The sequence below is a fragment of the Natrix helvetica genome (assembly GCF_964273705.1).
Source record: "Natrix helvetica genome assembly, chromosome: 1".
Lineage (NCBI taxonomy): Eukaryota > Metazoa > Chordata > Lepidosauria > Squamata > Natricidae > Natrix > Natrix helvetica.
Genome location: NC_138548.1, coordinates 196,919,086 through 196,945,748, shown reverse-complemented (window position 1 = coordinate 196,945,748; position 26,663 = coordinate 196,919,086). Strand labels below are relative to the sequence as shown.

Sequence of the window (26,663 nt, the reverse complement as noted above, 5' to 3'; positions counted from 1 at the left end):
GTTTTTTTTAAAAAAAGTCCGCGAATAGAAGACGCTTAAAAGGAAGCGAGGAGCCGAGGTATTAGGTTAAGGGTATTAGGGTAAGGGTGTCGAGAGGATAAGGACATACACCAAGCGACTATGTGAATGTCGACATTCACCGGTGAATGTTGACATTCACCAGATTTCGGACTTTCATTCACCGGTGAATGTCGACATTCACCAGATTTCGGACTTTCACAGTAACATATAGATGTGTGAAATTTATATTCTGCAAGTATTAGTGTATACAGCACATATTGCTTGTAAGTAGAGGATTCTTATAAACCCTGACCCTAAATATTTTCCCCACACCCAGGAGTACTTCTCCAAATTCCTCCACACCCAATTCTTCATTCTCGTGATTTCCTTTCTATGCTGGAATTTTAGCCACTAATACGAAATACATTTTACATCTAGCACGTTTTGATTATAAACTTCATCCTTAGAATGTTCTATGTCTTAAACCAACAGTCCACAATCTTTGCAACTTGGTGGCCCGGCTGGAGAGGGAAACCGAGCCACACAAGTGGTGGGCCGGGACACATATACACACATACTAACTCGACTGCAAGTTGAGCTGTGTGCACAAGGACATGTGTGCCACCCCACTTGCATGAGTTGAGCTGCGTGCACCTGTGCCGCAGACCCGCCACTTGCCTGACTTTGGTGTGAGTGCGTGTGCATTGGTCCACAGCCCTGTTGTGAATAGGCTGGTAGTGGGCTGTGGCCCAGGGTTTGGGGGACCTGTCTTAAGCTTTGGGCTATCAGCCAGCTTTCTGTTTGCCTAGTAATTAGCACAGCAATTTATGAAGATAATGGGGGCTCTACTTGAGGACTATTACCAATGTCCTATTTTCAGTTTTGATCATTGGCTAAAAATGGTATCATAATTTATTAAGCTACATGAAACAACATTACAATATCCTTGAATCCCAAGCATCCATATGTATTTGCGACTCCTTTAGAAATCAAAATCTAGAAGTCTGTGCTCAGACTTCAGAGCATAATCAGAGGTTATGCTATGCAATATTCCTGGGAAATCTGTGAAAGAATCATATACCTCTGTTCTTAGATGTCCACCATTGAAGGCCATAAGCTAATTTGGGACCCTTTTTGTTGTTACCGGTAGAAAAAGCTAAAGCACTTACCACGTTTTTCTGTGTCATAATTTCTACAGGAGTATCCTGCATTTGCCCTACTCAAAATTAGTGGGGAATGAAATACAGCTCAGAGTAGAGCTAGCTCACTCTAGAGCTTTTATTTATTTCTTTATATAGATTCCACCTACCTGAAGAACCTATGCAATCAACCTAGGCAGTAGCTTAGTTGTAACATAAAGTCCATCATTATTATCCATTTTCCTATGTCTAATCAATTATATCCTTTTCTCCAGATTGTAGTTTATGCTCAGGAGAGAGACATCTTCACAACAAACCTGCATACTCTACGCTCTTCTTCAGTTTGCTGCCATCCTCCATCCTCCCTGAAATGTTAGAGATCCATGGGGTTGTAAGGGCTTTGAAGATTCTGTTAATTCACACATCACACTCAGAATATATGTATTTGTATTATTTGCTAGCTCTTGTTTATTTGGATATTTGTTGAAAGACATGTAATTTAAAATTTGGCACATTAAAGTAATTTTTTGGCTGATGGGCAAGTCATTTTCATACAATCGTACAGAAAAGAATCCAAAAAGGAAAATGGGGAATACACTGATTGTGCATATTTAAGAAAAGATTTTGGGAATAAAGTCAGTATAGTTGAAAATTGTGTAATTGAAGTGTGGGGTCAAGGAGGGCAGAGATTTTTTACACAAAGTGTAGATACTTGACTATGAGAATATCATAATATTGCTAATAAAAAAGTGGGGTTGCAAGACCTATCTGCCCTACTTTGAAGTTACTGAATGGAAAGAGGCATATAATTTAATACATAGGTTGCGCTGCCATTCATAAGATTTTTCTGAAGAGTTTTCTACTTTGTTAAACTGCAAAGTTACAGCAGTACAAATATCAATCGTCCTGTATACACCCAACCAATCAAAAATATTGCTTCTAGAAAAAATTACCCTGCCTGCTAAGCGAGCACCGTCCCTGTCCCCCCCTTATAATATTGAATTAATTCTGGAACATTTAAAGATGAATTATAACAACCTAGCAAATCCCAGCCTCACCCCATCCCCCAAGATCCAGTAACTCATTGTCCAAATCGGGACCCATATTATTCAATTAACAATCCTGTCTTGAGGAGTGCTCTGTAGTATGTGGAGCATTTAAAATCTTAAAGGTAAAGTCATGTCTGCAGAATATGTCAGTAAGATGATCTTTAATGGCAAATAAGAGAAAGGATATATTGGTAATATTTTTATGTGAGGTTATTACACGGCTATTTTCCTTAGCAGGAAGAATACTTTGGAGCAGATTTCACAGCATCTTGCACACTCCCTGTAACCTATTAATTGCAGAAACTGTATTTAAAAGTAGTGATTCCTTTAATGGGAAAAAAATCCTAGAGGCTGACAGTTGCTATGAGATAAGATAAAAAGCAGCAACCTACATTTAGGGAGGGCATTATGGAAGCCATGATACGTTTTCACTGCAACTCTTTATGGGCATTCTATAAGATGAAAATATAAACAGTATCACACCACTGAAGGCTTCCTAAAGACTAGCATATCTTAAAAAATCTTAAGATCATTTTCCTCTTGCACAAAGTGTTTCTAAACCACACCACCAATTCTTCCAGCTGCATTTAAACCAAGATTTATAAACCATGTTTACAATTCTAACAAACCCAGATGGATACAACTCAAAACAAATTGCTTAGAAAAACGCACTCCAAACATGCTCTATTCTTTGGCTGAGAAAGCTAAAACGTTCATAAAAATTAGAGTATGGAAAATAAATCAGAATTTTAGAGGCTTTCTACAATCAACCTTAGCCTTTTAATCACCTAGAGCAGGGGTGTCACACACTCACGGCCCAGGGGCTGGGTGTGTCATGTTCTGGCCATGCCCACTCCTGGTTTAGTAAAGGGGGAAAAGTCAAGATACACCATGTGATGGCAACGTGACATCTCAAGTTTAACACCCCTGACCTAGAACATTGCCACTAGCCTGATATATTGATAGGAAGGAAAAAGAAGAGAGCAACAATTTATTGTCCTCTCACATTCAAATGGGCTCTGTGTTTGATCACATTGGCCCCATGATATTCACCATCCTTGGAGTCATTTACCCAAATGCTTCATTGCTCTAAGTCTAGATCACAGAAAACCAAGAGAACTCTCATCCATCCAAGAGAAGGCAATTAGGAGCAATTATGTCAATTGTCCAAGTAATCTCCCTATTCTACAGTTCAACTGGAGTTTCAACAGAATGATACTCCAGAAGCAGGAAAATTCTCCAGAGATATTTGAAATGCTTTTCAATCCATTAACTGCACTGTTTTAATCCTGCAAAGTTCTCAACAAATCAAAACATTAGGAGGTAATGATCTCTTTAGAGCAGATTGGAAATTTTAAAAATTGTCCTTCAAGGGATTTGGCAAAAAAAAAAAAAAAGGGGTCTTCAGCCATACGGAAATACCTGGCATGTAGTTTTAAAGAGAGAGAGATAGAAGTCTATTTCACAAGATGCTAGATATAGGGATGGAGATGTACAAAAAAGGGAGAAGTGCCTTTCTGATCCAACTTGTGCTATTTGGAAACTAGGAATTAAAGGAGATGTAAACTTGTTGAAAAGTTTAAGATGAAAAAACAGTAACAACCAAGAAGTGTGAGTGAGAATATTCATGCTAAAGGACTTTATTTTTAAAATTTTCACAGACGACTTCAGAAAATATATTTACATTTGGAAAATAAATAAATAAATCAGTTCTCATTTACATCCCAGGAAGAAGCATTTTTTTCCTTCATCCAAAAATACTTTACAATTTGCAGTCCTTTCATCTTTAGGATCTCTGGCAGCCCTTAAGGGTGGCATAGATGGTTTTGTATTTCTGCTGCAATTCTTCAAGCTTTGAGGCTGAAAAAGTAAAAGATCAGTTTGCTAGAGCGAAAGGTGAGAGCCTTTCGGCCTTTCATTAACATGCTCAAGCTAAACCAAATTCTCTCTACACATTTACATGCCCTTCTTTCCTAGCTACTCATCATCCCTAAATTTCACTCCCTGAAGAAAAGACCTCCCCCATCCCCAGGATTAAGGTAGGTCACTTAAGAAAGCACCCAACTCATAAGTCAGAAAAATCAGATGCTCTCTGAACACCTGCCCCACTAATTTTCCTCTGACTGATGAAGTTGCTGGGATGAGCAACGAAACGCCTCAGATAAACGAAGTTCGGTCCAGTTGCCACAACTCAACGTTTAAAGACCAGAAAGGGAGTTTCACAAAAAGCAGTATAGGAAGAGGAGCTGACATTTGTAGGAAAGAACGGGCCAAAAAGACTTACGTAACGTGGCTAGAGTGCTTTCATTCCAGAACTTTTGCTGTTCATGTCTCCGTTGCACTGTCGCCATAATGCATTCTGAGGTTTTTGTAACCTGGGCCAGGCCTTGCAGCTCCTGCAAACGAGAATATTCATAAAACAAATGCAGGCAGCTCCTTTAGTGGCATCTTATCATCTCCCACTGTTCAAGACTTTGTGCTTCAGATGTTAATAGCTGTGAAGAGGTAGGGCAGGAAAGAGGGGAGTGAAAAGCCCATTCTGGAGGATATTTTTTTTAAAGTTAAAAATGGGGGGGGGGGGGGAGAATTGTGTAATTAAAAACAAAACCATGAAGCACCAGAAAGCTAACAAATATATTGTAGTGCAGGCTTCATGGGCTGTAAGACATTTCTATCTGATGGCCACTCAGTATGCCATTAGGTACAGAGGGCAGATTTACTTAGGAAGAAATAAATTCCTGAGCCTAGCAACCTGACTGCTGCCTCTTGCATTTTACAGACTTTTTTTGGTTCACTGCACACATCATTTCATATTTGTGTGAACGCACACTTGCCCTCTTTCTTTTATTAAAAGGAGGGTTCTGTGTCTCAAGCACTTTTGTCACAAAAGTCAAACATATCATAAATGTCATGTTTAAAGAAAGCTATTCTAGATGGTAAAGCACCTAGGCACAGCCAGCTACCATTATTACAATTCCATCTGAATGGGAGCATTTCGAAATATGAACCCTGCTATTTCGCATGAAACTGAGCCTCTATTTGTTCATAACGTAAAGGTTTCCTCTGTCCTTTCGTGTCCGGCCCTACGGCAATGCTCATCTCCGTTTCATAGTAGAGGGAGCCAGAGTTGTCTCTGGGTCATGTGGCCAGCCTACCTATATGATGAGGCAGACGGAATGCTGTTCATAAGGTAGGGAATCACTAATTGTCTGGTACCCATTTCAGCCCTTCCAGAAATTATAATATCCTTATTGTCGTATCATCTTTGAGGAAAAGGGAAATGACAGAAGTTAAAAACTGAATTAAATCGATCAGTTTGATATCTAATAATGGCAGCTATACCAACGATCGATACTGAAACTAGCAGGATAAATTTCTTTGATCAGTGAACACAAGTAACCAATATCTAGACCATTGATGGCAAACCTTTTTTTGCCTCGGATGCCAAAAACACACCTGTGCGTGCTGTCGCACTCACTCCCGTGCCCACCCCCATAATTTAATGCCCCCCTGCAAAGGTCATACGTCACATGACGTGATCGAGTTTGACACCCATGATCTAGACCAGTGGTGGGCAACCTTTTTTTTCAACTGAGCCAAATCTCGCCAAAACCACGATTGAAATTTATTTGGAGAGCCGCATTTTTAAAACCGAAAATACATAGGATGGTACACTGTTTTTAGTTTCAATAAGTTTTTATTGAGAATATTCCGCATGCAAGTATCCACATAGGTGGGGAGGATACAAATAACACAACTAATAAAATAAAAACTTTAGAACGATATTATTTATCGATAACGTTAAATTCCGTAAAATTTGCCTTACAATGTAGAGAAAATTACATCCTGACAATGACTGACAAAGTCACAACCACTAATGTGAACATTGGCCTTGCATTTCCTTGGATAGTTTGAGTAAGTCAGGTTTGTATGTTGTTGCTTTTAATTTCATCTCCCTCTCCCACTTTCTTTCTTTTTTTCTTTTTCTTTCTCTCTCTCTCTCCGGCTCTTTGTCTCTCTCTCCCTCCCTCCCTCTCTGTCTCCCTCTGTCATTTTCTCTGGGTGTCTATCTGTCTGTCTCTCTCTCTCTGTATCTCTGTCTCTCCTCCTTCCCCCATCTCTGTCACTCTGTGTGTGTGTGTGTGTGTGTGTGTGTGTGTGTCTGTCTCTCACTCACTCTGTGTGTGTGTGTGTCTGTCTCTGTCTCTCCCTCTGTCTCTCTCCCCTCCCTCTCTCTCTGTCACTCTGTGTATGTGGGTGTGTCTGTCTCTCACTCATTCACTTAATCACTCACTCTGTGTGCGTCTCTCTCTCTGTCTGTCTATCTTTCTCTCCCTCCCTCCCCCTCTGTGTGTGTGTGTGTGTGTGTCTGTCAGTCTCTCTCTGATTCCCTCCCTCACTCCCTCTCTGTTCCTCTCTCTGTCTGTCTGTCTCATTCTCACACACACACACACACACACACACACACTGTGGTCACCTTGTTGAGTGTTCCAATCACATTTGAAATGTGATTGGAACACTCAACAAGGTGACCACAGTGTGTGTGTGAGTGAGACAGACAGACAGAGAGAGGAACAGAGGGAGTGAGAGAGGGAATCAGAGAGAGACTGACAGAGACGAATCAGAGAGGTACTTTTAACTACCTGGCAGCGGCGTTTTGGCTTGGGGGGCTCCTCAGAACTTCCCAAGACTTCGGAGGGAAGTTTACAGCCCTCCCTCGGAACGCTTCGGAGGGAAGCTTCTTCAAAAGCCCTGGCGAGTGACAAGAAGTCTCCCAGGCTTTAATTTGCCGAGCTGTGCGCACGCGCCTGTTTTCCACGCCGTGGAGCAGCGGCGAGATTCTGCGCGGCGAGCGATGATTCCGGGGGCCATCCGGGAAGATGAGGAATGCGAGGGGGGACCCTGCCCCCCCACTGATGGCCCCCGGAATCATCGCTTGCCGCCCAGAATCTTGCCGCTGCTCCACGCCGTGGAAAACAGGCGCGCACGTACAGCTCGGCAAATTACAGCCTGGGAGACTTGTCTCGCCGGGGTTTTGCAGAAGCTTCCATCCGAAGCCCGAGAGGAGGGAGGGAAGTGGGCGCCCGGCACACAGAAGAGCCAGATTAAAATGTTTAAAGAGCCGCATTTGGCTCGCGAGCCGCGGCTTGCCGACCACTGTTCTAGACTAAAGGAAGATTGATGAACTGCCCTGTCCTTGTGAAATGTGCTCAGTGAATAAGCAATTGATTTCTTTTTTATTAGTTTATAAAATCAAATATAAAAATACAGAAGAAAATGGTAGGGAAAATAGAGGAGGGAAAAGGAGGGGGGAAGAAAAGGCATTGACTTCCAACTCCCTTTGGTGCAGTAGAATAAGATAATAGCATCAAATCTCAACTTTTTACTTTTGCATAATAGTATAAACTAGCCATTTCTATGACAATAAACCTATCTAACTGATAAAACTCAACACCAAAGTTTTATTTTTTTCCACTTCAAGCACAATTTCAGTGAAATACCAGTATTCATACTGACAGCAATCATCACTGTACACAGTTAAAAGATGTTGTTTCTATTGCAGTACTTCTATTCCTTGATGATGATTGCAAATCACAAAAAGATGATAGTACTTTGCTTTATTTTCCCTGTGTGTTTTATAATATTGTATACTACAGATTCAGAAATTCCAACATCTCGTTTTATTTTAGCATTGCTATTACCAGTTTCACATGGTTCAATTACATCACATTTGTTCTAATGTAATAACTAAGCCTTTTTGAGCTGCATTGTTTTCCTCTAATGGAAACTTCTTTTTCTCCATTTATTTTACACATAAAGATTTAACTATGTCTGTAGCCCCAACTGCAATGGTGTGCAATTAGCTGAATTTTCAGTCAGATTACATGCAACCTGGTATCAAATTTACAATTTGCTCTAAATTGAATATTGTATTATCCCGAACTTGGCATTAATCACAACCTAGCTATGTATGAAAGACAAACACCAAAAAGAAATCTTATGAGTGGGGCTGGTAGGAAGATTTAGGAAAGGGAACTACTCCATGCAAATGGCTAAGTGGGTAGAACTAAGAGAAAGGTAGACGTATCTTCTCCTGAGGGGTCATGTAAAGTATTCCAGTAGATGGTAATTCTACTGATAAGGAATGTAACTGAGGTAACTAAGGTTTAACAAAGGAGAAACCTTTGAAATGGGAACCAGCTTCGTTTACTTTTGAGACGTTTGGATGTCTCAGGACTAGACTGGTGGCCTTTTGTTGCCATCTGATGACCTGTGAAGAGGAAATGAGCCTGAACTACTTCTTCTCTCCCCCCTCTGTCACCAAACCTCCACATAGAGGCCCACCATAGCCCCAGAAGAGCTCCTTCTGCTGAAATGAATCGGCTCCAAAGTGGTTATCTTCCATTGACACAAGGGCTATCTTGTGCATTTATCTGGCCTTCCCCCCACCTGCAGATTTCCTGGGATCTGGGGTGGAGCCACACCTGCAGACTCGAAATGTATTATATGCATATTTTCTGACTCAGGGAGAGAAAGACATCTTTGAATGGTTGCTAGGAAACTAACTAGCATTTCCTATTTTTTATTACCACACTTCTCCAAACACAAAGTCAGAAGCCATGACTGAAAACTTGAAGAGCCCTTTTCTGCATTGCCACCCTTTCCACATAGGCTCTCAAATTCTCTGTCCACCCATTCACATGCCCCAAGCTCACCTGCATACACAGCAGCAGATTGTGGTGCACAGCTTGGAAGAGGTGGTCACAAGGACTCAGTTTAGGAGCAGGGCGCTCACAATGCTTCTGCAGCTCATTCTCATACACTTGTTCAAAGGCTGTGAGCAGCTGGCTGTAGTCAGAAACTATCAGCTTGAGGGACCGAAGAGCCATGGCAGTGTTGTTAGATGGATCGACACCAGTGGGACTCCCCTGGAGGAAAGAACACTGTTTTCCCCCCACCCACCCCCAAAAAACACCGTGAAAACACCTGCATTGAAGAAAAGAGGGAATCCACTGTTTTGAGGGGAGGATATATCCCGTAAAAACCAACCATTCATGCAGCAGTGCTAATGAACAGGTAATTAATGCCAAGGACCATTTTTATTGAATTTCATTTATATCCTGCCTTTATTGTTTTTATAAATAACTCAAGGTGGCAAGCATACCTAAGATTCCTTTCTCCTCCTATTTTCCTCACAACAACCACCCTATGAAGTGTGATGGTCTGAAAATAAAGTGACTGGCCAAAGTCACCCAGTTGGCTTTTAGGCTTAAAAGGTGACTAGAACTCATAGTCTCCTGGTTTCTAGACCACCACTTCCACCACACTACACTATAGAGCCGTGGTGGCGCAGTGGTTAGAATGCAGTACTGCAGGCTACTTCTGCTGACTGCCGGCTGACTGCAATTTGACAGTTCGAATCTCACCAGGCTCAAGGTTGACTCAGCCTTCCATCCTTCCCAGGTGGGTAAAATGAGGACCCAGATTGTTGGGGGCAATAGACTGGCTTGGTAAACTGCTTAGAGAGGGCTGTAAAAGCACTGTGAAGAGGTATATAAGTGCTATGGCTACGCCAAACTACTTTTCTAGCTTCCTGTTCTGCTTGCCTAGAAATTCCAAGCATCAGCTCTCTGACTCCCTATGAGAAATTGAATGAAATAGCTCTTTACTGCAACCTAGCCAAGATACCACTGTTGCAATTAAAATACAGGCATGTGGTACCCGTTATAGCAAAAAGATGCAAATGGCTGCAATAGCGGTATAGCTGTATAGCGCAAAAAAAAAAAAAAAAGGAAAAGTGGAGGTATTGCTTTTAATAATAGGACTAGATAAGTCAATAAAGGTGGTAAGTAAGGCAGAAGAGAGAAAGGAAGAAGAATTAAGGGCAATGCAGTTGCTAGTCCTAGCTAGTCTTTCCGTGGGGAAGGCTACCATATTTTTTGCTCCATAAGACGCTCCTGACCATAAGACACACCTAGGTTTAAAGGAGAAAAACTAGGGAAAAAAACCTGCCTCTGCCTCCCAGCATCCATCCGGTATTCATTTGGCTAGCATCCTTGCAGCAAGCAGGAAACAACCTGGTCTTCAGCACGTTATCACGGCATGTGGCTCGTCAGGGCTCCACTTCATTGTGCCCACCATCGATTAAATGAGCTGAGCCGCTGCTGGGGAACACAGGAGCTTTTGCTGCAGAGCAGCTGATTTGCGGTTGAATCAGCCTCCTGGATCAGCTGTTCTAGGCGACAGGGATCACTACCACTGCCTATCGCCAACGTTGCCATTCGTCTTGCTGTTTGGTGATGGCAATCCCCGCCTAGAACAGCTGATCGGTGATATTCCGGGAGGCCGATCCAACTGCCAATCAGCTGCTCCGCAGTAAATGCTCCAGCGTTCCCCAGTGGTGGCAAGTGGCAAATGGCAACAGTAGTGATACACCAACCCCCCCTCCCCGCAATATTCGCTCTTTAAGACACACAGATATTTCCACCCACTTTTTTGGGGGGGGGGGGGAAGTGTGCCATAGGGCAACAAATATGATATTTAGAGCTAGCAACTCTTCAACATTATTTTCTTGACACTTTTTGATATGAAAACTCACCAACAGACATCTACCTAACACAATTTAAGTAATTATTATGTTATAGAACTGAGACAGATCATCAGTCTCATAAAATCAGATACTCCTTTCTGTAAATATTCCATGATGAGTCTATATAACTGATAAAATGAAATATCACAAGCTGTTTGTAACTGCAGTAATGGGGCAAATAAAACTGGAGGTGATTCAGAAAGATATTTCTAACTCAGCCGTCTCACTGTAAAACAAATGCCCCGTTTGATATAGCAGGTTTGTAAATTGCCTACCTGTGCTTTTAGGTTTTTCAAGTCTGCTGCCGTCTTCTCCAGCTCCTCTGATGCCTCCAAGAGAGTTCGCTCATGAGAAGTCATTGGCAGCGGGGCCCTTTTATATACACAGACAAGAAAGTGGGTAGCAGGAGTTCACGATTTCACCATAATAGATATGGGGAAAAGGAGTGGACACTGGGCATCAATGGAAAAGCAGATCTCATTTTTACACGAGTCCTTTCCTCTATTTGACACTTTTAGCGCCCCACCCCCATTATTCTTCAATAAGCTGAGGTGAAGGACTTCCCGACTCTCTACTTTCCATAACTTAACAGCAGGCACAGGAGCCTTACCTTTTCTGTTGGCTTTCTTCACCCAAAAGGAGTTGCTTTATATCTGGGCTCCAGGGATGTGACTCTGGATTCAGCACTTTCTGTAGATCAGGGCTAGTCAAAACCTGCTTTATGAATTCTTCATTCTTCCTAGCTATTTCTCTGAAATATTCTGTGCTGCAAGAGAATGCCCGGGAATTATAAAATGCAGACTGCGGGGCCTAGTCTAACCTAGGAAGTAAAATTGGGATTGGTACGAAGAGAAGAAGGGGTCTAAAAATCAAAGAGACATGATCTGTCCCCGTTAAAAGACAAGTAAGTTCGATGGTAATAAAACATGGCCCCAGAGCACTTGTTTAAGATCAGCCATCTTGAGCAAGTGCTCTGATTGCAGAAAAAGGGGCACACAGTTTCATATATTTTAGCTGTGGCTGGGTGGAAGTAATATAAAATGATGTGTTTTAAGATTCCATCATTATCGTCTAATTCCTGTGCACCTCCCCCTTTGCAATCCATCCCAAATATCTACTCCAAAATCCACACTAAAAAAAAGAACGTACCCACAAATTTGGACATTTTCCAGGACAAATTATCTAGGATGGCATGCCAATTTCATCCCAAAATCTGAATCAGCCATTGTAATGGCAGAATTCCACACCTGCTGCCAACAGTAACAATTCAGCCCTACTTGGCAACGGCAGCGATATTCAACACAACATTAACCAAGTCTAATTATTCTACTGCACAACAGCTGCAAAACGTAGGAAATTCTAACTGTGGGAAGGGGTACCTCTCCCTCACCTGGAATAACTACCGGAGTCTGACTTAGAGTCTGATAGTGTCAGGTTAGTTTGAACTGGAATGACAGCCACCAGCTGCTGCAGGAAGTAGAGCTGCTTCTTAACAGAGGCCTTTCCCTGTGGGGACACACATAAAAAAAGCACACAAACTCTTAGCATCTTCTCTTCCCGCCTGCTGATGTAAACAGGCCGGCCGCTCAGATATGCTCAGCTGTCAATATTCAGGTTACAGTGTCTGAACAGGCCCCATGTTGAAAGGGAAGAAAAATATCTGAGGCCTAGAAAGAAAATTCCACAAAGAGAAACGACACATGCTTCATTTCATTCTTTTTCTTATCATATAATCTACACTTTTAATTAGTTAAATGTTACTATGGGGGGGGGGGGGGAGAGGAAACAGCTTGTCATATCTATTGCAAGTCAGTTAAGCTCCAGGAAAGAGAAGAGTAGAAAAATATCCAGTCACAGTAGGGAACAAGGAGCTGACATCTTTGTTGAATGATGAATGGAAAGGAAATGGCATAAAGCAGCCATGGAAGAGACAGGAGGCTGCTCCTGCAGATGTTTTCCTGGTGCTTACCTTGATGAGATCCAAATCATCAGCTCGACAAAGCATCAGGTCATATCCCAGCTTCGCCATTCCTGTCAGGAGAGGAGGAAGTTTAGGTGCTAGGGTTTCCCCACAGTTATTATTTGCTGTGGAACAACACGTTTCCAGGTCTCATGAGTAATTCAGTTCATGAAGTCCTTTTGGTAAATGTTCCCGGTTTTCCCTGCTTGCAAATAGAAGCAGACGTCCAAAGGGATACGTATGAAACAGTTGGCATTTCAACTTTCTATGGCTCTGCTTTGGGTGGTTTTTTCTTTTTAATTTGTCATGCATTTGATGACTTTCCTTACCCATTCTGCTTTGGTGACAAGAGAGTAAAGGGGGAGAGCTTGAGATTTTAATACAACATACACTTACATTCCAAGGTTTCAAGTCTTAACAAAACTGTTTAAAAACTATAGTCCTTTGATAGGTTTTTACACATCTCCATCTGTAGAACGATGTCAGCATGTCTGGCTCCATTTGGTGCCAGGAGATGGCAGACGTCAGGCATGAGGCCAGGGCTGGGGAAAGCTATGGAAGCTGAACCAAACCTACAAAACAAAAGTTCTATATTCTATTTTGTTTACTTTCCCCTAATTCCTAATGACCACTGCATAGCCAAAAATGAAACGTTGACCCAGAGTGGAGGGAAAACTCTTCCTTGGAAAGCAACATTTTTATTTTTTTTAAACAGCAGATTAGTGCAAGACTTGGCTTCCACCAAGTAATTTTGTCTTTGGTTTAGCAATCCATTTTAATAGAGACAGAGAAGTTTGATACCAGACCAAGATGCCCGATTCTTTCAGTGCCCACTCAAAGGTGATTCTACAAAAAAAATCCCCATCTGGTACTTCTTGTACAATTCCATGTACGCCAAAACCCATAGCAGAGGTATTGAACAGAGGCTTGATTCAGTGACAGGACATTTGTTTTGCCCACCAAGGGTCTCCCTAGTTCATTTTTCAGTGTCTCCTATTCAAGGAGACTCAAGACCCACCTGTTCAACTTAGCTGGCCTGGCCTAACTGTAGTTTTGTGTCCCTCTAGCCTGTTTTTTAAATTTTTAGGGGTAGGTTTTTTAGGTTGTTTTAATTTTTAACTATATTGTACAGCCTATTATTTAATTTGTTTTTATGGGGTTCTAAAAATATTTAATTTTTGTATATTGTTTTTACTGTGGTCTGTATACCGCCCCGAGTCCCTTTGGGGAGAGGGGGCGGTCTATAAATTTAATAAAATAAAATAAAATAAAATTAAGGGACAGGACAGCAACAAATGACTGGGAACAAAAGCACTGCCTGCAGTATGGAGTTCACTGGAACAAGACAATTATGTTTCAGACTAAACGTATGTTACCAGTTTTGGGCCAAGAATTATACGTATAGACACAAAGGTCGATGGCCTCAGAGCAAAAAACACTTAGTACTGCATTAGGTAAATGTTCTCCTTGCACACATGTGCTAGTCGTTCCCGACTCTAGGGGGCGGTGCTCATCTGTTTCAAAGCCAAAGAGCCAGTGCTGTCTGAAGACGTCTCCATGGTCATGTGGTCAGCATGACTAAACAAAGGCACATGGAACGCTGTTACCTTCCTGCCAAAGATGGTCCCTATTTTAATACTTGCATTTATACATGCTTTTGAACTGCTAGGTTGGCAGAAGCTGGGACAAGTACCGTAACTGGAGCTCACTCCATTATGTGGCACTAGGGATTTGCACCGCCAAACTTTCTAACTGACAAGCTCAGCATCTTAGCCACTTTAGTATTGCATTAAGTGCTGCTAATATGACTGCTTTCTTCACCTCCCCTTTCTTTCATATTAAACATATGAAATATTACAATTTGGTCACAAACTTTTAAAGGACGTCTGAGAATTCCAGGTGCCACATGGACCCTCAGGATGTGCTCCTCTGATTCAAAAGGGCATGACTTGATAGGCCAAAAGAGAGCCAATAATATTAAAGAATAGTGAGCCAGAAGTCCCTTTCTTGAGTTGCGTAGGAAACAGCCTCAGAGGCAGATTTCAAACTTTGTGTCCCTCAGGACTGTAGACTGCAGTATATTTGTTCACATCTTTATTATCTTTCTGGAATGGCGCTCGCTCCATTAGGTAGTGTTCTGATCGAGGCTTCCCAAGAGCATGAAGCATACTCCTTGTCCCAACTTTTATTAATTCTACTCATTCACATCCAGCAAAGTCTTTCAAGGGAGGATTTACAGCCACAGACCTTATCCGGCTTGGACAGCTGACAGGCTGATATCTGCAAAACTTGGCAAGGAGTCTCGGAGAGTCATGAACTAATTAAGTGAACTAATTGTCTCCTGAAAACTCCACTCCTCTTTAGCTCCTCTTTTATTTCCTCTGGGAGGGGCCATTCATCGTCCACCTGTGGCCTTACTCCCAAGTCGACCCTTGTTCTTTAGCTGTTCCCTTCGTCTGGCAACTCTGCGCATGCACACACTGGGAACAGGCTCCAGCTGTTCATCTGCCTCACTGATGTCTGATTCTGAAGGGAGTTGATAACTGGCATACGGCTCTGGCTCCTTTTGCTTCCAACACAAAACCCTCATCAGAGCCTTCCCCAGACTCCAGGACTGGCCCATGTTCCTCCCCAACCTTCTCACTGTCCGAATCTGCTGTCAGCTCTGCTGGCCGCTGGTGGGCCACAACAGGCAGCTTGCTCAGTACAGATGCAAAAACACTGGGCAGAGGTCAGGAGGGACAATGAGGCCTTTTGGTAGCCGAGTCTAGTGAAGATACACTGAACTCAACTTGTTCAATTATGGAAAAACTTTGAGGAACCAGGAGAGGGTTTTTTTTTTAAGAGTTTCATAAACACAAAAGCAATCCATCAACCAATCGCTGCACATCACATCTGCCGGGGGAAAGAAAGGGCTGTTTTCAATTGCAAAAGACAGGCATGAATTAAAATATGATTTCTAGCTTGCAAGCATTAGACAAAGGAAAATATGACAACATAATAAATTACGAGTTGATCCATTTTTATGCAGCTTCTCAAATTATGAAGATTACAGATTAATCCAAGTCACATGCTACACACTGAAAACCTAAACCATGTTCCTTGGCAAAAACACTACACTGTTAGATTTAAAAAGTAACTCATACAAATGTGTTTATGTCTGTTGGCTTAGTTCTGACCCCTTTGAGGACGGGACTTCAGAACAATCAGAATTTTGGTCCAAAAGTTCTGATTTTGCTTGGAATATTGGAAGCTTGATGGACTGAAACATGGACTGATGGAATGCCAACTAAGATGTGACTCATTTCCTGGAAACCGAGCAATTGCTTTGCAGTGCATCTGTATGCCAACAGAAAGGCCACAAATGTTAGCTACAAAAGTTGCTTTTTCTTTTTTCTTTTAACAGTAAAGTTGCCAGTATCCCCATAAATTAACTTGATGATTTTAAAGGGTAAAAAGCAGCCTCTTTTTGTTTTTAATAAGCATCTCTTATTTTGTTAACGTATTTCTTAAACATTATTTTTTATTACTTTGAACAACCCCCTAACTTATTTACAAGCAATGACTTCTCATCACTTTTAAGACCTTGCTGCAAACTTATATTTATTTACTTATTAAATTTCTATTTCATCCATCTTACCTAAGTGACTCTGGGTGGTTTATAAAACTGTATAAACACTTGACTAAAAGCACAGTTAAAACAAAATTAAGAACAAGGTTAAAATATACAAGTTAAAAGCAAAATTCAAATAAATAAACAAACAAACAAACAAATGCATTAATTAAGATCATTCAATTTGTTTCTTTTGGAAATTTACTCTTTAAGACCTCACTATTCTATTATAATCCAGCCTCCAAAAGAGATTGTTTAATTAGAAGATATGAAACTATTCTTATATAAACCTACTTCTATAGTCAATCATAGTATCGTAGTAACACTAAAGCAGAAACCAGGAAATAGTTAGATGGAGAAAGATAAAAAAACAAATGCGGGCTTGGTTTTCAATTCTTCTAATGGAATTTAATGGGATACGCTAACAGAATGCAGTCTAGTGTATAATTAACAGCTTCCCCATTTGTGCTCAGAGGGAACTTTAGATTCCTCCCACAAGAGAAATGCATCTCTATTAATTTTCATACAAATAAGTAACATGAGCAGTCCTTGAAATTATGGTTTACAAACAGGACAAAATCTGACATTGGACAGCCGTTTGTAGAATAGCTCAAGCAGGAACCCCTATATCATTTCAGACAAATGATTGTCCAGTCTCTTTTTATTTGACCAGAATGACATAGGACCGGGATGGTGAATCTGGCACGTGTGCCACAGGTGGCACACGGAGCCATTTATCAGGGCACGCAAGGCGTTGCCCTGTCAGCTGGCCAACGCGCGTGCGCACGGTGACCAGCTGAGTTCAGCCTTTTTTAAAGGCATTTTTCGCCCTCCCCAGGCTCCAGAGGCTTTATAGGAGCCTGAGGAGGGCGAAAAGAGCCCCCCCCCCCCGGAGGCCCTCTGGAGGCAAAAAACAGCCCTATAGGCAAACCGGAAGTTCGCAAACAGACTTCCGGTTTGCTCGTAGGGCCGGTTTAAGCCCTCTGGAGCCTTCAAGGGCCTTCCCTGAAGGCTCCGGAGGAAGAAAAACCACCCAATGGACAAACCGGTAGTCACTTCCGGTTTACTTGTAGGGTCGCTTTTCGTCCTCTGGAGCCTCCAGAAGGCCCCGAAGGCTCCGGAGGGCTTAAACCGGTCCTACGAGCAAACTGGAAGTCCGTTCCCAAACTTCTGGTTTGCCTGTAGGGTGAGTCTTTTGCGCTCCAGAGGCTTTAGGGAAGCTCCTGAAGCCTCCGGAGATCCTCCGGGGGGTGGGGGAGGCTGTTTCCGCCCTCCCCAGGCTCCTATAAAGCCTCTGGAGCCTGGGGAGGGCGAAAAAAGCATGCAAAAATGGGGGGGGGGGAGCGCCTGTCATGCGCGCTGGGGTATGTGTCACGCATTGCATTATGGATGCGGCACACCCGCGCACAACCCCTCCTGCGATCCCCACGTTTATGGCACGCGAGCCAAAAAAGGTTCCCCATTGCTGATATAGGATTTTCTCTTGAGCAGTGGGTTGGACTCCAAGGTCCCTTCCAACTCTGTTATTCTGTATTCTATTCTGCCCAGCATATTAGACTTAGTCTCCAGGCAGTTTATAGGTATATGACAAGAATGTACAAGAGGTGTGTAGGGTATCCATTGACGAAAACAATGCTGACCCATTTTATTTCCTGACTTTATTAAACAATAATTCCAGGTGAACACACATAATGCTCCTTTCTCCTATTTTCTCCACAACCTTGTATGGTAGGTTGAGCTGAGAGATAAGACAAACTAGTCCAAGATCACCCAACCAGTTTTTGGGTCTGAGGTGGGACTAGAACTCATAGAATCCTGGTTTCTAGCCTACTGCTTTATCCACCAGACTAGAGCAAACTGGCTCTTCCACTCTGTAACATCCCATTTTATTTCATTCCTTTTCTATAAACATTGTGACACTGTGTGCAGATACAAACGGAATTGCATTATCACAGTGTCTTTTTTTTTTGGTGGTAGGGGGTGTCTTTTTGACAAAAGGCTTTGATTTTGCTTAGTTTGAATTTGAATCTCTATATAGTCCTATTCTTCCCACCTTTCCACCCCCAACCCAGGAACACGCAGACACACCAACAACTTTCCCAACTGATAGGATGATAAGATATCATTTATTAATCCACTTAATATGACCACTACAGTATACCTTTTATCTTTAAATCTGATTGTGATTCCTTATTGAAAGATGAAAACTGCTCTCGAAGAGGTGAGTACACACTGCAAGGGAATGCAAAATAAACTTTCAAAGCAAAGAAATATACAGAAGATTGGCAAAGTGAATACAAAGATAAAACCAGAAACTTTTCTTTTGGGTTTTAATGGATAAAGTTTTGGGGGAAAAATTGCAACGTTAATATTATATATGTTGACAGCAGCAAGATTATTGTGTGCACAAAAATGGAAGGACGCTTTAATCCCCACAATGGATGAATGCTTACAAAAGCTGATGGACTTAGCAGAGATGGCTAAATTGACTGCTTTGATTAAAGAAAAAAACACAATTACTTTAGTTTCTACCTGGAAACCGCTTCTGGACTTCGTGCTTGAGATGAAAAAATATATATGAAACTTTGACTTTTGGGTTTTATCGATTAGATAGGCTTCTTGTTATAGAGGTGGCTGGTTTATTTTACTACATATGTAAAAGTAAAAAGTTGAGGTTTGATGCTATTATCTTATTCTAATGCACCAAAGGGAGTCAGAAGTCAACGCCTTTTCTTTCTTTTTTCCCTTTGCCCTACAGTTTTCCCTTTCCTTATTTCCCCACTATTTTCTTTTGTGTTTTATATTATAAACTAATGAAAAAAATGAAAAAAACTTTTAGAGCCTTGTCAGAATATCGTAAATACTTCACACCCTTTCATAATTGAAATTATTCAGAGATAAAAAAGGTGAAAAGGTACAATAATATATCTGCCTTTTCAAAGAGCAATAGCAAACCACTTAGACATCTATTTTTGAATAGCGATTATGATTATTTCGTATAATGATTTCAAAACAAGTTATTGTAAAATCTAGTTCTACCCATGGATTTTCAATCTAGCAAGGAGGAAAACCCTTAAGCATAGAATGAAGAGAGCAATCAGAGGAAGCAACCATGATTGTGAGATTGGCCAGAACAAAGGGACACAGGCAATTACTCTTGTTATAAACATTCCTACAATCGAAACTCCAAATATGCATTTTTGAAAATTTGGATCCCATCAAACTATTATAACCCCATATAGTATCTAGGGAGAATTTACATAGGCAGAATCTGCCTTAATTTCATATATTTCTACAGCTATTCTGCCTCTTTAATAATTTAAACACTTCAGTACCATTTAAACCTCTCTATTTGTCATAGTCTCTTCCTGCCATTTCTTATCAAGAGACTTTAAATGCCAACTAACTAAAAAAAAAAACCCACATAAATGGGCTAAGAGGTAGTACAAAACTTCAGTTCTTCTTTATTTCATTACAAAAACGGGGAGATACTGGGTTTACACAGGAGCAAACTAATATTTGCCAGCTGTTTCTAAATCAAAGGGCCAGTCGAACACGGTTGCTTAGCGAAAGCAATTCCAGCAGTTCTGGTTGCTATTGTTAATTTATTATCTAATTTATTTGCCATCTATCCTATGTTTTGAAGCAACTCTATTAAGCAAAGATTTCACGTGATTGCAATTTCCAACTTCCTGCTCCCCCCCCCCTTTGATTTTGCTTGTGAAAGACCAGTAGGAAATCATGATCACGGCTCACTACAATGTTGAAATTGTGAGTCGAGTGCCAAGATCCCAAGTTGTGATTACATGGCTACAGGCATGCTATGACAAATGGAACTCCAAGGACCAGTCATAAGGACCATTTGTTCAGCACAATCATAACTGAATGCTTGCTGAACGAATGGTTATAACCTGAGGATTACCTGTATAGATTTCTTGACAATATTATGGAGATGGTTGGCATTGCTTTCTTCCAAGAAGTTTTCCATTTTTCTAAAGTCTAACCTATATTCATCTCCCATCCAAATAACAATCAAATCTGACCCAAGATCAGTCAGGGTTAGCTAGATGCTATCACCTAGCTGGACCCAATGAAGTAAAAATTAATGTAAATTATTTTTGATTAGCTACTCTTAATTTCTACAAACTGTTTTCTGCAACTTGTGATTTTTTGCTACAGCTAATCTCAACATTTGTTACAACTCCCTAACTAACTTCCTTGCTAACATGTATAATCAATGCAAAGTAAGTTTCAAAGGGCACCAATTTTGTTGTATTTAAGTATAATGACAATAAAGATTATACATACCTGTCATTTGATCAGAACTGGAAATGGGACACATACATGAAATGAAACTAACACCACCCTTAAAAGGTAGTGTAGGTCAAATCATATAAATTTTAGGATCACAAAGAAAGAAGCAATAATGGTTTCAAGAGCTGTTTCTTTTGATATTAAAAATAAATGAATCTTGCTTGCCAGGAAAAGAAAATGCTAACATTTCAATCTTATGATCTCCAACAAAGCTTCCTAAAAGTCACAGGATTTTTCAGTCTCCTACTCCCAAGACTGCAGAGATAATTCTTTTATCAGCAAAGAAATCTGCGATCAGAAACGTTCTCCTTTACCTGCCAGCACTTGAAAGGCTAAAAGCAGGCATGGCAAAAGAAGGTATTGGATGCAATGCCTCCTCAACTCTATAGTCATGTTTCTCCAAAACGAATAATGTATTATTTGCATTTAGAGGCTGAAAAACTCCTAGATTCTGGACATGTTATATTTTAAAAGCAAGAAATAATAAAAAGAAGAGGAAAAAAAAGAGAAGCATTCTCTGTAAAGAAAACAAACCAGCATATCAAAAAAAATTGTCTGGGGTTCAATAGATCACATATGAAAAATTTCAATCCAGGGAGCCTGCACAATTACAGCCACCCATTCTTGAGCCTGAGTCTGTTCCTCCCAATTCAGACCCGAATAGGCAGAGATATTGAGACAGGACCTTAACATCATCACTTGGATGGGCTAGGGTCAAATTGTATAAACAACTGAATATTATCTTATATTAATGATACGAGACTCTGAACTGGTAGATGACCTTATACAGGGGGGTTGTGGAGATGTTAAACAAAGCAGGCTATAAAGTTTTTTTTCTCTGTGAAGGAGGAAAAAAAAAGATCTATTGCTCCCCCCCCCCCCCCGCTTCTGAGCTCATACTGTCAGATCCTTAGATTTCACTGAGTTTGCACAAGACATTCTGACAGTACTGTTAGAATTACCACATCAGGGAATACGGCTTCAATTGTAGTACCCATTACCTGACACAGATCCATTCCAATATGTCCAAGCGAAGAGATGAAGGGCTGAATAGCAATTTTTGTATGTCTTCGGCATCTGACAGGTTTACACCCTCTAGTGCAGGGCAGTCCAGCTCCTGAGGATAGTGGAAAATAAAATCAGGAATATTTCGTTTCATTCTATGCATCCCTCTGTACTTCTTGAATGCTGCTAGGATCTCCAACCACCAAAAATACTTAAGTTTTCTCACCCTCCTTTCCCACAGACTGATCTTAAGAAATTAAATTCTTTGCCTTTTCTACTGTGTAAAAATATGCAGAATCATTAAATGGTAAATGCTTACGTAAATAGTAAGCCTCCGATTCTGCATTCACTGGCTGTTCACCATGTCTCAGCTTCAATTAAGATTCAAGACTCAAGCTGACTGAGGCATGACTTTTAATCATGTCAGCAGGGCAGTCATTCCCAAATCCCTCTCTTTTTGCTAGACAACTTATTTTTTAATAAAAACAAAAATTGGGAACAAAGGCCGAGAAGAGAGACAGAGCTCTTTCCATCTCCTCAGCAGCCTCAGAATTAACTGACTGGAATATTCAGGGATCTGCAGGGGAAGTTCAGGAGAAACAGCCAGAGGAAAATCTGTTTATGTTTTTTACTGTTTTTAAACTTTCCATTTGCTTCCCAGAGCTACATGTTGACTGTATAGCCCAGCGATGGCAAACCTTTTTTGGCTCGCATGCCATAAGTGGGGGGAGCGCAGGGGGGGGTCGTGTGCGGGCGTGCCGCACCCATAATGCAATGCGCGACCCCCAGTGCACATGCACGCACTACAGGCGTGACCCCCCCCATTTTTACATGCTTTTTTCACCCTCCCCAGGCTCCAGAGGCTTTATAGGAGCCTGGGGAGGGTGAAAACAGCCTCCCCCACCCATCCGGACGCCCTCCGGAGGCGTCAGGGAAGCCTCCGGACAGTCCCTGAAGCCTTCGGAGTGCTTAAAACAACCCCCCGAACAAACCGGAAGTCACAAAAATGGCTTTAAAAAAGGGTGAACTCAGCTGGCCAGCGTGCGCATGCGTGCTGGCAAGCTGACAGGACAGCGCCTCGCGTGCCCTGACAAATGGCTCCGCGTGCCACCTGTGGCACACGTGCCATAGGTTCGCCATCACTGGTATAGCCATTTAAAATGAATATTGTTAATACTGTAGGTAAAAGTGTTTAGTTAGAAAGATTGTAAAGGATTTATTTTTATTTTGACTTACGGTACATACTTCAGCCTAATAATTTGTCTGTTACTTTCTCTATTCAACTAGGGATCTCTTCATAGCAGACTTGCTTGTAAAACAAGGATGAGACCAGCATCCTTTCTGACTTATGATTTAAATAGCATTAATAGCACTATAACTCTTTGCCATTGAAGGTTTTGGCATGTGACTATTGCATCTATTAAAAAAACCAGATTTTTATATACTTTTTCTCTTTAAAAACTAATTTTATTTATCTCCAGTGAGATTAGTCTGTCTGCCAAAGGAGTGGAAAAGGGTGGGCTTTTGGCCTCCATTCTATCCTGCCAGAAAGTAGTTTTTTTTTTAAAAAAAAAACTTTTAAGAATAAAACTACAGGAGTCCTATGTCCTTCATACCTCCCTTGAGGTAAGGGAAGGACATGGGGGGGGGGGGCTGTAGGAAGTTAAACCCACCTCTCTCCTAGGATAATGAGATATTTTAGGTAATATTAAAAGGGCAGAATATTTCTCCTAAAAGGGAGGCAGTAACACCCCCCCACCCCCCGTCAATGGACCATTAATGCCTGGGCCAGTCTATTCTACTTAACAAAGATCTACCTCCTTCAAGCAGAGCCATAGTAGGAATTGTCCAAAGTCCCTTCATTACATCATCACCCAGCAAGGCTCAACCAAGCCTGGGACACAAACACAATCTACAAAATTACCCCTGCATGGCCCCATGGGAGTCTGTCAACCAATCAGAATACAAACTCAAATTCAAAAGCCCAGGGAGGGCATAAAACCCAGGCACTCTCAGCATCTCCCCTCTTTTTGCCCAGGACCTCAAACCATGTGATCCTGTTCATCATTAAACCATCTTTCCAAACAGCCACCGTGTTTCTTTCCAGTGCCTTTCTTCCTACTTGGAACTGAACCCAGAAGGATATTTCTTCCAACAGGGCACTTCCAGAAGATACGTTACAGGAACAAGAGCCACCAAATCAGTGTGATAAAGAATGGAAGGCAGGGCCAAAGTATGAAGACCTACAGGTGGATGGCTTCTAGAAGGAGAGGTTTAAGACTTCAACTTTTCTAACCTATGAACTTAATGCCTCTGATATAGTTTCTCATATATATTTGTGTGGTAATTATTTTTAAAAAGTATAGGGCATAGTGGAAATCTTCCATGTCACCATCAAATTTATTGATGTTAATTCATGATGGGTAAATGTGGAAGTCATTTGGCCTAAAATATGCCAACACTACTCCAGTGCCATTAACTTTTTCTGGAATGAGTTTACTCCTACAATATTGCATTTACCCCACATCTGTTTTCCAGATTTCTTAACCTCATACAGATTTTTGCTTCCTAGGTATTTTGAAAAGACAGAGGAATTGCTCTCTAGGGTCCAATTTGTATTACAACCATTGGAAATCTTTCAGTACACAGAGTCGGGATGTAAAAGTAGCAATATTAGTAGTCCAAGAACTCAGAAAACAAATATATACTGTTCTGAAATGTGAGGTCAACTTATTTTATTCTATTTATACTGAGTTGAAGTAGTTTGTTGTATTCTAACAGATGCATAAAAAGAAGCAAGGCATTTTTCCTGAAGCACAACCTTGTAATAGGGAATGCCTTTAGGGTAAACAAAGAAATAAAATTTGGAAAGATACTTCAAATGCATGTAAAGTTTCAGAGGTTTCTGAAGAAATCTTAAACATCAATGAAGTGCAAGAAGTCTATATTAAATAAAAGTCCAACAATTCTAGGAAAATCATGTCCTCCGTACAACATCTATTCTTTTTCAAGTATAAGCAGCCACTCTGAGTTTTCACAGCCATAATCCAATGCTTTATATGCATGTTTATTCAGAAGAAAGACTGTTAGGATTCTATGTACAATAAAACTCAACATTTTACTTCTAAGTAAACATGCAGAAGATCAAGTTGTAAGGCTGTGTTTAATGGAGCAAATCTCATCACATTCAGTGGAATGTAAGAGTTACTGCAGAATAAATATACCAAAGACCATAATATAAGCACCGTAGGCAAAGAAATTAGCTCTTTTATCCAACATGGATTAATAACGTATGCCATAACTCAGAAAAGAATGATAGCTAAACTAGAACCCAGTTTTCATAACCAAGATACCTACATCTAAAAATAATTGCTCCCAACAGTGCTCCACATAAGCAGTATTTTGTGATACACTGCCTCCGAAATGGAGGTTCTTAATGCCATCACCATCAATCAACACTTGTGAATAAATCTGACCTTCCTTTAAAGCAATCTCCAGGAAGCAAATTAGAGACGCACATTTTCCAGAGGATCTTCAACAAGCCAAGAACATTAGCATTTTGAAACAGTAGGTCTAGTAGTCCACCTACTTGTTTGAATATGAAATCTAAACAGGAAAACTCGCGTCTAAACGGTCGGTATTCAAAAGGACGCCGTCACTGCGCATCACGATAAAGAACCACCAATGTGCAGGCAGGTCCTAGATGCATCTATTATTGCATTTGTACCGTTTTGCTTTTTTCCTGTAACTCGATCTAATTAGAATTTTTATACGCTGCGCAGATGGCCACTCCTGCCCGGTACCCATCTCCCCAAAGCAGGTAGCCTTACCCCACACCGAGGCGACACGGAGCAATATCCCCCACCCCCAATTCCTTGTACGTGAACAATTAGCTCTCGCCCACCCCCTCCGCTCTCCAAAAAACAAGCCACCTTCAGCCGCCCATAGATCGCCATAGCGCCGCTGACCGCCATCTTCCCGCGCGTGGACTAGACCCCGCCCACACCCCGCTTTTATTGGTTGGTCGACTCGGCAGCCTCGAAGCTGATAGGACAGAATGGAATTCGCCGCTCTTGCAAAAGGATACAGTTCTGCTGGAAGACAAATATCTCCTTTTGTTGAGAGGTTCTTAGTTTGATTAGGGAATCTTAGGTTATAGAGAAGAGTAGGACGCTCCTAGGGATAGCAAAAGAGCGGGATAGCAGAGCTAGGTAGGAGGCGAAGCTGAATCCTTCGTGACCGCGGGCTAATTTTCTCCAGTCTCGTTTCTGTTAGAATGCATTCAGACGTGCAAGAAAAACCAGTTCCCAGATGACAAGGGCGCACATAACATGCGCCCAGAAAATGGGACACACAGCAGTAAACAATTGCTTCAGTTATATTCATAAGCGCACACTTTGTGTGTATTCTGAAGGGGCTGATAGCGGTACAACAGAAGTAGACACACTACTGTTGGAAGAAATATCCTTCTGGGTTCAGTTCCAAGTGGGGAAAAAGACACTGGAAACATGGAGGCTGCTTGGAATGATGGTTTAATGATGGACAGGATCACATGGCTTGAGTTCCTGAACAGAAAAAGGGGATCATGTGCTTCAAGATGTTGGGTGAAGAAGAAAAGAGGCTGAGATGCTGAGAGATCCTCTCTGGCCTTTGATCTTGATCTTGTATTCTGATTGGTTGTCAGACTCCCATGGGACCATGCAGTGGAAACTCTTTTGGCTGTGCTTTGAGTTTTGTTGTCTTGCTGCCTGATGTAATTTTCCCAGGTGCCTTGCGGTGAGTTTCTGTGGAAAACTAATCCTACCTTTGTTATGTAGAGTAGACTAGCCCAGGCTTTTTAATGGCCCATTGACAAAGGTGGGGGGGCTATTAAGAATGAGTCTGTTTCCTACCTAAAAACATGTTTCTCAATTTCTTAGCCAGGGAAATATAATATTCTGCCTTTTCAATATTTCCCAGGATATTTCATTCTTCTAGGTGCTAACTTCCTACA

General features: G+C 41.4%; 1 protein-coding gene across 3 annotated transcripts; it reads right to left on the bottom strand.

Moving 5' to 3' along the window:
* Positions 1–3,812: 3,812 nt before the first annotated feature.
* On the bottom strand, positions 3,813–25,696 carry HAUS7 (HAUS augmin like complex subunit 7). Of its 3 annotated transcripts, none has more exons than XM_081951393.1 (10): positions 25,603–25,696; positions 21,667–21,782; positions 18,513–18,583; positions 12,748–12,809; positions 12,169–12,284; positions 11,389–11,544; positions 11,054–11,150; positions 8,905–9,132; positions 4,473–4,584; positions 3,813–4,048 (listed from the first exon to the last, which is right to left on the bottom strand). In XM_081951393.1, the coding sequence occupies exons 1-10, from the start codon at positions 25,642–25,644 to the stop codon at positions 3,975–3,977; spliced, it is 1,074 nt and encodes a 357-aa protein (XP_081807519.1). In that variant the 5' UTR covers positions 25,645–25,696; the 3' UTR covers positions 3,813–3,974. The 3 variants fall into 3 exon arrangements, 2 of the variants coding, with proteins under 2 accessions (XP_081807519.1, XP_081807520.1); XR_014175243.1 differs by lacking the exon at positions 3,813–4,048 and adding an exon at positions 5,344–5,451; XM_081951394.1 differs by lacking the exons at positions 3,813–4,048; positions 4,473–4,584 and adding an exon at positions 8,279–8,459.
* Positions 25,697–26,663: the final 967 nt, after the last annotated feature.